Genomic DNA, 12,014 nt, shown 5'->3' on the forward strand with positions numbered 1-12,014 from the left:
GGGGCTTGAACACTTCAAAGTCATAAGTGAAACTCAGTAATGTAGTTTCATCCAGTGTACAATCATTGTGTGTCAGCAATGCATAAAACAACTTTCAAATCAGCGTACAGCATCACATAAGCAGAGACGGCATGCTGTACGCTGATTTGAAAGTTGTTTTATGCATTGCTGACACACAATGATTGTACACTGGATGAAACTACATTACTGAGTTTCACTTATGACTTTGAAGTGTTCAAGCCCCTGAGGCAGCGGCTGTTGAGCTGCGAAACTCGGCCTGAGTCGAGCATTTTATGAACACGTCTCTGTTTTAATAAATATTGAAAAAGATCAAGGCATCTATTTTTGTGTTTTCCTGACGGCTATTACAGATCACCTACCTCTTTGTTTTCTTGGACCTTCACAGTGGAAGGAAGCAGGATGAACCAGCTTTGCAGACTACCATAGCTTGCTGGATTAAGGAGGTGGTCACGGGAGCCTATGTGGAGGCTGGAAAGCCATTACCTTCTCAGGTTAAAGTTCATTCCACTAGGGCTCATGGGCGGAAGCTAGACTGCTGTCGCTCGTCGATATCTGCCGAGCGGCAATGTGGTCCTCCTTGCACACCTTCTCCATGTTGTATCGCCTGGACATACAGGCCAGAGAAGACGCAGCCTTTGCAAGGGCAGTGTTAACCGGACTGTGGGCAGCCTTCCACCCCGATTGGTCCTGAGTCCATCTAGCTACACGCTAGAAAGTGGAGAAATTACTCACCTGATAATTTCATTTTCCTTAGTGTAGACAGATGGACTTAGCATCCCGCCCACGGCTGCCCAAGTACGGTGCCAAGGATTTGCCAGTGGAGTGGATATCGATTCCAAGAGACTATGGGTAAGCCTTCATCCAGTCCCTAGATCAGGGCATCTGTAATCTTACTGGGTTCAGTGTTTATGTCTGAGTACAGTTATGGTTATCCATTTTTAATCAAGTTTTTTTGATAGTATGTCCATAGTGGCTTTTTTAGAGAATACTGGAGGGCTGAGGTCACTGCAGGGGTATATGTAGGGTGACATCAGCTTTGAAATCTGACTCCATCTCCAAGTGCTGGCAGGGGAGCATAACCCTATTGGTCCTGAGTCCATCTGTCTACACTAAGGAAAACAAAATTAACAGGTAAATAATTTCTTCATTTGGAGCTCTTAATTGGGAAGATGAGCTCTGCTAAAGCAAAGGAAATAGATATTTGGATGCCTTATATAACTTTTTTACCACTCAGAGCTTGAAGCATCGTCTTGAACAATTACCGACTATCCTTTGCTATAATATTAGCTGGTCGGCTATCTATAATTGTAACTCGGCAGGACGGGGAGGAGGGATATAATATGTTGGGGTTGTTCCTGTTATTTTTTATTCTTTGTACTTACTGTATATGCATGGAGAGCTCAGAGTTACAGCTACCATGCACTGTGTATTTATTTGTTCTATGAAATTCAATAAATAGATTTAAACATAAAAATACCATCATGGAAGCCCAGTCCAGATGTATTCCATGCAATAAAAAAAGTGGAAGGAAGGCTAGATGACTGCCAGCATGGTTAAAAGGTGAGATAAAAGAGGCTGCTTTAGCCAAAAGAACTTCTTTCAAAAGTTAAAAAAAAGAATCCATCTGAGGAAAATAGGAAAAAGCACAAGCATTGGCAAATTAGATGTAAAACATTGATAAGGCAGGCTAAAAGAGAATTTTAAAAGATGGCTTTAGAGGCAAAAATTCAAAACTTTTTAGAATATATCCGAAGCAGGAAGCCTGCGAGGGAGTTGGTTGGAAAGTTAGATGATTGAGGGATTAAAGGGACACTTAAGGAAGATAAAGCCATCGAGGAAAGGCTAAATAACTTCTTTGCTTCGGTGTTTACTGAAGAAGATGTTGGAGAGTTACCTGTGCTGGAAGCTGTATTCAATGGCAATAATTTAGAAGAACTGATACAAATCTCAGTGAAGCTGGAAGATGTAAAAATGTAGATTGACAAACAAAAGAAACAATAAATTGCCCCGACCAGATGGTATATTCCCCAGAGTTCTGAAAGAACTCAAAAATGAAATTGCAGATCTGTTACTGGTAATTTCTAACCTATTGTTGGGATCGTTTGTCATACCTGAAGTTTGGAGGTTGACCAATGTAAACCCAAAATGGCTCCGAGTCGATCCAATGAGTCTGACTTCAGTGCTGGGAAAAATCATGGGAACTATTCTAAAGAACAAAATCCAGAACATATAGAAAGACATAACCAGCATGGATTTACACAAGGGAAATCTTACCTCACCAATCTGTTACATGTTTTTTAAAGGGTTAATAAACGTGGATAATGGTGAGCTGGTGGATGTAGTATATTTGGATTTTCAGAAGGCCTTTGACAAAGTCCCCTATTAGAGACTTGAGAAAATTAAAAAGTCACAGGATAGAAGGCAATGTCCTGTGGTGGATTGCAAACTGGTTAAAAGATAGGAAACAGAGAGTAGGACTAAATGGTCAGTTTTCTCAGTGGAGACAAGTGAACAGTGGAAGGCCTCAAGGATCTGTACTGGGGCCAGTGCTTTTTAATATATTTATAAATTATCTGGAAAGGAGAATGATGAGCGAGGTGCTCACATTTTGCAACAACACAAAATTATTCTGAGTTGTTAAATTACAAGCAGACTGTAAATAAACTTCAGGAGGACCTTGTGAAACTGGAAGACTGGGCATTTATATGGCAGATGAAATTTAATGTGGACAAGTGCAAAGTGATGCACATGGGGAAAAGTTACTCACATGTAGTTACACAATGTTAGGTTCCATATTAGGAATTACCGCCCAAGAAAAGGATCTGGTGCCATAGTGGACAATATTTTGAAATCCTTGGTTCAGTATGTAGTGATGGTCAACAAAGTAAACAGAATGTTAGGAATTATAAGGAAAGGAAGGGAGCATAAACAGTGAATGACATAATACCTCTGTATTGCTTCATGGTGTTAAGAGTAGTAGTAGTAGTAGTAGTAGTAGAAGAGTACTGTGTGTAGTTCCTGGGCACCACATCTCAAAAAAGATATAGTTGCATTTGAAAAGGTACAGAGAAATGCAACCAAAATGATAAAGGGGATGGACCGGCTCCCCTAAGAGGAAAGGCTAGGGCTGTTTAGCTTGAAGAAGAGATGGCTGAGGGGGGATATGATAGAAGAGTATAAAATCATGAATGGAAAAGAATGGGTAAATGTGAATTGGTTATTTACTTTTTCAAAAAATAAAAAGACTAGGGGGATACTCAATGAAGTTAGTAAGTAGCATATTCAAAACAAACTGGAGACAATTCTTTTTCATTTAACACACAATTAAGTTCTGGAATTCATTGCCAGTGGATGTGGTTAAGGCAGTTAGCATCGCTGGGTTTAAAAAAGCTTAAGACAAGTTCCTGGATGAGAAGTCAATAAACTGTTAATAACCAAGTAGACTTAAGGAATAGCCACTACTTATCACTGCATGATAGTAGCAAGGAATCTATTTACTGTTTGGGATCTTGCCAGGTACTTGTGACCTGGATTGTCCATTGTTGGAAACAGGATACTGGGCTTGATAGACCTTAAGTCAGAACTCAGTTTCGTAAATTCTTATGTTCTTATGTTCGGTACCTAAAATCATAAATGTGCTTTGTGAGAATAAGATACTTAGCATTTACGATTGCATCTGCTCTATGACTCAGTTTTGTGGAGAAAATTCTTTACATATAACAGAAAAAGAAATCTTAAAATCACTATTAGGCTTAGACCTTGACTTCCTGCTCATGACTTCATCGGATCATGGCCAGTACCTGATGCAGGGAGGACAGACCCTGAACCCTTGCAGGCAAAGTTATCCTTTTTTCACAAAGTAACTTTTATTAGTGCAAGGAGACTCCAACAAAATGTGGGGAAACTCGTGGAGGTTGTGGTTGAGTCACCTTGACAAAGGAGTTCAGTTTGATGCTGGGCTCCAGAGCTTGTGACACTGACTCTCAAATTCTCCTTTGCCTGCAGTGATAGCCCCCACAGTGAACCAGGCACCATTGATGAAGCAGATCATGACAATGGCACAGAATTGCACACCAGCGATGATGGTGAGTCAGCACACACAGAAGATGCATTTGCTTCTCTATAAAAGTTTGATTAACTTTTGCATTGACATATTACAAAAAACAAAGTCTATTATTATTATTATTACTGTTATACTCTCCTGGCGGTGTAGTCCAAGTGATCCCAGACAAGCCAACACAAGCATATGTAGATCTGTTTTCAAAGGATCAAGGCACCTAAAGACAGATATCAATATTCAGCAGGCCGGTGAGCAGGAAAGTTACCTAGATAACTTTACCTGGATATTCAGCAGAACATACTCAGCTAAAGTTTCATGGGTAGCTCTACATGATATTCAGCGGAAGATGCCCAGCTAAAGTTACTCGGGTAACTCTATCTGATATTCAGCAGAACATGCCCAGTTAAAGTTATATGGGTAACTCTATCTGATATTCAGCAGAACATGCCCAGCTAAAGTTACATGGGTAACTCTATCTGATATTCAACGGAACATGCCCAGGATGAGTATTTTTCCAAAAAGACTTACCTGGGTAACCTTAGCTGTGAGGCACTGAAGATCGGTGCTCACTGGCTAAAGTTTAACCTTCTCCTAGCACCTCCTTTTTTTTTACCTGGCTAAATTTTGTGGCTGAGTTACCCACACAAAATTTAGACTGGGATCAGAGGGGAAACTTTGAAATTTCGGTGTCACATAATGCCTCAGCGCCACCCCTAGCACCCACTCAGGGTAACCCTGTGGCCAAACAGGGGGTCCTTTCAAACACTGCCCAGGCCCACTTGCACCTGTGCACGTGCTCCCTTCCTGGCAACCTGCTACCCACCAACTGGGTTCCTCTTGCCTCTGGGCAAGTTCCCTACTTTCAAGCTATTGCCTGGTGGTTTCTAGGGACACTGAGACACCACACAACCCAAGGGTTACAGATCTCCTAGAACAATACCTATAAATAACAAATACACATATTACTGGGAATGTTAATTAGTTTATTTTTATTTATTTGTTTGTTTTTATATACCAATGTTCAATTAGACATATCACAAGGCAGAGCTAACAAACTAATAAGTTTATTAACAAAAAGTGGGAACAGTGAACAGGGACAGTGCCTGTATTTTTCTTGCCTTATGCGAGTAATATCTGTGCTGCCCCCCTCTGCGCTCCCCTCGATTCATTCAGTCTCTATCCTGGGCCCATCAAATAAAGCCCAGCTCCAGTTTTTAAAAAAACTGTCAACCCCCCCCCCCCCCCCCCCAAACCTATGGATATGGAAGGGTATTAGGTACCCTAGGCAAACCTTACAGCCTTGCAAACACACCACCCATCCACTCCCCTGCTAACACACACTCCTACTCCCTTTACAGACACATACAATTAAATTATGCATTTATAACAAATTTTACATGACAAAACATTCAAAAATACAGTCTTCTGAGGCAAAAATATCACTTACAACATGCATATTATATTTCAAGCACTGCTGTGGTGCCAACCAGAAAACTGAAAAAAGACACTTGGAACTCATATGGAATTAGAATTTTTGTAATGCGTACTGGATATGGGCTTGACCCTCAAAAAATCCATGAATAAACAGAATTACCATTACAGTATAGTAAACCTCCCATACGAAAACAACCCTAACAACCTTATCTATGAAAAGGCAACACTGCACATTTTACACTAGGCCAAAGAACACCAATAAAACTCTTATTAGGAAACCAGACTGGTATAGATCCCTACACAAAAATTACATGCCAGCAAAATACTCACCTCAGTCACATATGCAGAACACAGAGACCTTGACCAAATACAGAATAAAGAGATCAGAAAGTATCAACAGAAATGTGCTGAGAAGAACTGAATAGGAACCCACAACAAGCCAGCCTTTATATGCAGAGCAACAATGGAAAAACAGACAATACCATTTTTCATAAAACATTAAATAATAAAATCAAGAAATATAAAACATCAATTACATTGGTAAATTCATATTCATAAAAAAATATTTCAAACCAGTTAATGTATAGAATATCGAACATTTCCCAAACACCAATAAAATATTTCAAAACATCTCATGAATAAAAATTCCAATAATTTAAAAAATATTCTATTTCACCCAAAAAGATTAAATATTTCAAAAAAGTTGAAACATTAAGTTACACCCAATTATTAAAACTAATAAGGATTAAAAAATCTCCTGCTCTCCATACCTGGGATCCTTTGATTTTCAGTCACCTTAAGATCATCGTGGATTGGGGGAGGTAGGGACGCACAAATTTTATCTTCTCTCTCACAATAGCACATTCATTCTCTCACACATTCCCTCTCTCATACACAGGCTCCCTCTCCCTCACAGATACATCGTGTGTGTGAATGCCTGTGAGAGCCTATAAGTGACACATAGGCTTTCACAGGCACACAAACATAAACACACAGGCTCTCACACAGATAAACACACACACAGGTTCTCATACAGACACACATAGGCTCTCACACAGAAACACACACACTCACACACACAGACTCTCACAGACACACACAGCCTCTCACTTAAACACACATACAAGCTCACACACGCAGCCTCCTGTTGTCTTCGGGCCGTAGTGGGATGAGCTCCACCATGGCCCACCAGCCTTCCTGCTTGTGTGTGTGTGTGGTGGTGGGGGGAGGCGAAAGCTCTGTGTGCCGCAGTAAAGTTGTGTACAAGTGTGCACATGCACTCAAGGGAACACTGGGCCTTTCATTTTCAGCCACACGGCCTTTGTCCTTCGGCTGCCAGTGGCCTCTCTCCTTCTTCAGCCACAATGGGTTAGGCTCCACTGGCAGCCCCATGACCTCTGCTGCTACCGCCAGCTGGTTGCCCCCGGGGTGTGCCATCCCGTGCAAATGCATGGTATGCATACCTAGGCATGCCAGTCCTGACAATGAGTGGATAAAAGATGTAATATGCAAACAGGGACAGGTAAGACAGCAAAAGGTAACTAAACTATTTTACCTTACTTAATAGTGCCTGGGGAGGACAGGAAAAAGGCTGTCCACAGAAGCTAACCAGGGCCTCAGCACAGAGATCTGCTCCCTCTGTACTCCTAGCCAAGATTGGAGAGTTTTAGAACCTTCAGTGCTAGTTCTCTGTCTCCAGAGCCAATCAGTGCACACAGTACTAATAATTACTTCTCTCACCAATGGCCATCTGACTGGTAATGGATTTTTGGCCAGTGGCACTGCAGGATATTTCAGTCTTACATGTCCTCAGGGCTGCTGGGATGTGTATGCTGATAAAGCTTCCTGCTGAATCAAGGCAGTATTCAAAGCCTCTGCTTGAACTACAGTGTAGAAGTCAAATACCATTTGCAGGCCAGCACAGAGGAAATGAGCTCTCTGGGGAAATGTGTCACAGGACAGAAAAATAAACTAGAAAGCATGCAAAAGCCTTGTTTTATCTGGGTAACCAAAAGTTACCCACACAGAGTGATAAAGCCCTTGAATATCGACCTCTTAGATTCCAGGGTTAAAATATTGCCTTGGGCACAGTGGCTAATTATAGCTATATCATTTCACAATGCAGCTATACTTCGCCATTGGAAAAAACGTGCGTTAGAGAAGGCATATTTGGGTTGGGGGAGATTTTTCAGCAAGTACTTAGTCTGCACAAGTAGTTGGTGCAGGATACACAGGTACTTTTTTTTTTTATCCCCGTATCATTTGGCTAATTTTCAAGAGAAACTATCCAGGCAGGTCCTCTTTGAAAATCATCTCCAAGGTGCCTGGGTAAAAATGTATCTGCAGTCCTTGTACCTGTCCAGCTCACTGAATGGACCCCAGAATGACCCAGCACATGTTAGACAGTTACCAGAGGTGAGCTGGATGGCTGGGAGCAGTAGTAGGGTGGTAGCTCAGAGAAGATGTGGAGGGTTGGCTGGAGACATCTGGAGTGTCTCTCTGAGGAAATGGATTTGTAGTCAGGTGTGGTGAAAGGGAGGGAACAGCTGGTACCTCCACATCAACGGGAATTATGAAAGCAATCATTGGTGAGTGAGTTAGCAGGAAACTGTACTCGGCCTGTACTGCATGCACACACAGCAATTAGAAACACTCTCCATCATTCCCTGCACTTACGGTACATTCACTATCAGCGCCTTCCTAATGTTGAGGTCCTGCAGATCTTCATGACATGCAAAGCAGCTTCACTTGCTGTTCATGACATCCCTCTAAGCTTCAGTAACTAGGACAGCTCCTACACAGCAGGAGTTAACCACTTGGGGTGGTTTTGTTTTTTTTTAAGAAAAATCCCATTTAAGAAACAAAACAGTGTCATCCAAAATAACTGGAACTGAAACAATGGCCAGTGGGCCTCTCCCGCTCTTTTCATTCTCATGTATCTGACCCATGACAGAAATACCACTTTGGAGGTGAGGGGTCCCTCGCCAGTGAAAGAATCGGAGGAGGAGGAGGAGGGCGGACAGAGGGGCCTGATGGCCATCATTTTCATTCCCAGTTAATTTGACTGAATCCTTTTATTAACAACACTCCCCACCCACACCTAAGAGGCATCCGCCTCCTTGCCCCCAGACTCCCCCCCACAGTAAGGACCATCCACCTCCTCACAGCAGCTCTGAGTTCTGCCACGGTCAGGGGGCACTTTTACTGGTGAGTGGATGCTCTTGCTGGTAAAACCCTATTGCAAGCCCCTGTGTACATTGTGCATATCTAGGGCAATTTTCAAAGGGGTGGACATGGGCTATTTGGAAACTGCCCACCCTGTACGTGGGTAGAAGGCCATGTCTAGTTCCAGAAGACGCCTTCCCTTACCCGCCTTGCAGTGAAGGTGTCCCCATGGTGGGGTTAGGTCAGAAAAGGTATCCGCAGAGGAAGCAGCTGTAAATCACTGGGGGTTGCTTTTCCGTGGAGTGATTTTTAAAGTGAAATGATGCGCACGCTTTTCCTTTTAAAACTGCTGCAGTGACTGCAGGTAAAAAGCCCCCGTGGAGTTTGCAGTTCTGTGCTTAGGATGTGACTCTTTACCCTACACTGCCAGGCCGATGCAATAAGGTGAACCCAGCCTAGCTCACAAGTTTACTTGCCGTTGGGCTCATGGTTCAGGAATGCAATAATAACATCCGATGCAGCACGGAGCTTGGTGCATCCAAAACACGCGCCCTAACAAACGCACACCGGACAGTGCCCATCGCACTTAAATTCCATGTAGAGGAAGACATTAGCTATTTCTGCCTGATGCAGGAAAGCACACCCAAAGGTTGGGTGCCCAATGCACATTTTTAAACAAAGGGAATTTAGCCCCAGCTCCGGAGGTGAATCCACAGTGTTTATCCCACGCCCCTTTGAAAAATGGTGAAAGATTTCAAAGGGGATTGGATAAGCACTGTGGATCCCTAAAGGCTAGAGGATGGAAATGAAGAAATGAGTGCATCGGGGTAACTTGCTGATGTGGCCGTTAATCCCCTTAACCAATAAGCCACAACTTCATCATTGCTCTCTGCTTCGATGGTAGGGAGAAAGGCGGAAAAGGGAATTAAATATAGACAGGAAATAACTAGGACACTGAATTTTGCGGGCTGGGAAAAATGAACATAGGGGTAACTTGCTGATACGGCTGTTACTACCCTTAACCAATAAGCCTGAAACTCTTGATGCAACTCCAACAGTTCTCTCAACTCCAACATTACTCTCTGCTTCTACGGCAGAAAGGAACAGGGAATTTGGACTCTAACAGCAACCAACAAGGGCCCTGACTTTGACGGCCTGGGAAACTGATAAGAATGGGAGACTTGTATGGCTCAATAGAAACTACCATAAAAACTTCCTGGGCAGACTGGATGGACCGTAGGTCCTTTTCTGCCATCATTTCTATGTTTCTATGAGTAAAGTTAACTCACGGTAAAGGACTCGTGAGAGAAATATAGAAAATATGGTCCTCTGAATTGTGATAAGTGTCCTTGTCTTTAGTATCATCCTGAGTCTTGAATTTACTGCTTCCAGTGGAGAAAAATATATATACATTGATTTGATTTTAAAAAAAGCATACTTTTGTTATGAACGCACATAGCAATGGGCGCCTAATATAATAAATGAAAAAATGAAAATCAGCAAAGTCTATGAACCTCAGCAAATTAACCAAAGAGAAGCGCGCTTTGTTAACGAGCGCACGAATTAGGCACCCGTTGCAATAAACTCCTTTGAATGCTAGAAACACACAATTCTCCCTCAGCGCGCCCTTTCTTAGGCCGCCCCGATTTCACTCTTAGTTGAATAGTGCGTCGGGCGCACGAGGGAGGTGATGCGCGCGCGTGCGTCTTATTGCATCGGCCTGTTGGCGAGAGTCCACATTGACTGAGGGCTTCCTCCTGCTGGGCTCTCACTAAGGGAAGCTCTCCCAGCTTGGCCTCCTCTTTTCCATTCCTGAAATAATTTGCAGTGCTGTGCTTGCTCCTTTATGCCCCAGCTAAGGTGGGTGACCTGTCTCTTGAGAGTCTGATCACTGCGTGCAGCGTAGTCTAATCGCCAATCCCCGCTGTGTGCCCTCCCTTCCCCAGAGGTGGAGCAGATTGAAGCCATCGCCAAGTTTGATTACCTTGGCCGGTCGCCGCGAGAGCTGTCCTTTAAGAAGGGCGCATCCCTCCTGCTGTACCACCGAGCGTCGGACGACTGGTGGGAAGGTCGCCATAACGGAGTGGACGGTCTTATACCTCACCAGTACATTGTAGTACAGGACATGTGAGTACACAGACCACGTTAGTTGGATAAGTTGTCCCAGATATTCAGCCGGATAAACGTCCCGCTGAATATACTCACTTAAAATTATCTGCATGTAAATGGATAGCTTTGAAACCTAATCGGCTGTGCATGAGTATAACCTTGTGTGGATGGATAGCTTGCCACTTACTTGTATATTTTCAAAAGATACCTGGTTAAGTGGCTGCAAAATATAGCAAAAAAACCCCCAAAACATCCCCCAGCCTTCCACCCCTGAAAATACTTACAAATAATTGGGGCCAAATCAACTGATCCATCTCCCACCATCCCAATTTTTAAAAAAGAAAAGCTGTGAGGACCTAGCGCCCTGAGGCCAGACCCCCCACAAAACTGCAGCTTCACGGTTTACCCCTCCCTGCCCACCCGCAACCTCCAACCAATACCTCCGAGCCCTCCTGGATCCGCTCCTCTGGACCTCCCAAACCGTGGCTGGGAGTGGTAAATCTCTTCCCTGCTCCTTGAGCATCCAGCGCTGCTCTGGCAGATACGCTGGAAGTGTACAGTGAACATTATTACCCCACACTTCCCGCCTTGCCGCTAGAACAGTGCTGGGAGTGACAGAGGGAAAGGGACCGCTGCTCCCAGCCCGGGTGTGGGAGATCTGGGTGGGCGCTCGGGGTATCGGCTGGAGGTTATGGGTGGAGAGGGGAGGGGGTTTTGTGCGTGAAAGGGGGAAGGAAGCTAGCCCTTCCAGTTTTATTTCTTTCAAAATGGGAGGGGGATCAGCTGATATGGCCCTAATTATTTGCAAGTCTTTTCGGGGTGAGGCTAGGGGATCAAGCCTAAAGGCTCCAAGGTTGGTTTTTTTTGCTGCTCCTTAACTGGATATCTTTTGAATATATCCGGTTAAGTTGCCAGTTGTTTGGCCACCTGCAGCCGGATAACTTCTACACCATCAGCGTTGGTCTCATTTGTCTCTTCCTGTGCATGCATCGATATTTCAAGATTTTCGGGACGTCAGTTGTTTTATACAAAGTTTGCAGCCGTGCATGTGCTTCAGCTTTTTTCTAATGCTCGCTGCCTTTCATGAAGGTCAGTTTTTTTTATGAGTTGTTGAAGATATATCGTGGAAATTACTATTTTCCATAAAGCGTTGCGTGTTTTTCCTACAGAATTTATACTTCTAACCAAAATGTACTGATTTTCATAATCTTGCCTTTTTCCCCTG

The 12,014-nt window shown here is 43.4% G+C and overlaps 1 protein-coding gene across 1 annotated transcript in view; it reads left to right on the forward strand.

The window, feature by feature from the left end:
- SRGAP3 (SLIT-ROBO Rho GTPase activating protein 3) overlaps positions 1-12,014 on the forward strand; it is a 233,852-nt gene that overhangs the window by 203,595 nt on the left and 18,243 nt on the right. Inside the window, exons 18-19 of the mRNA XM_029601439.1 lie at positions 4,027-4,106; positions 10,627-10,807. Coding sequence (XP_029457299.1) covers positions 4,027-4,106; positions 10,627-10,807 — 261 coding nt within the window. The remainder of the gene's footprint in view (positions 1-4,026; positions 4,107-10,626; positions 10,808-12,014) is intronic.

Source organism: Rhinatrema bivittatum, chromosome 4, assembly GCF_901001135.1.
Source record: "Rhinatrema bivittatum chromosome 4, aRhiBiv1.1, whole genome shotgun sequence".
Classification (NCBI taxonomy): Eukaryota; Metazoa; Chordata; class Amphibia; order Gymnophiona; family Rhinatrematidae; genus Rhinatrema; species Rhinatrema bivittatum.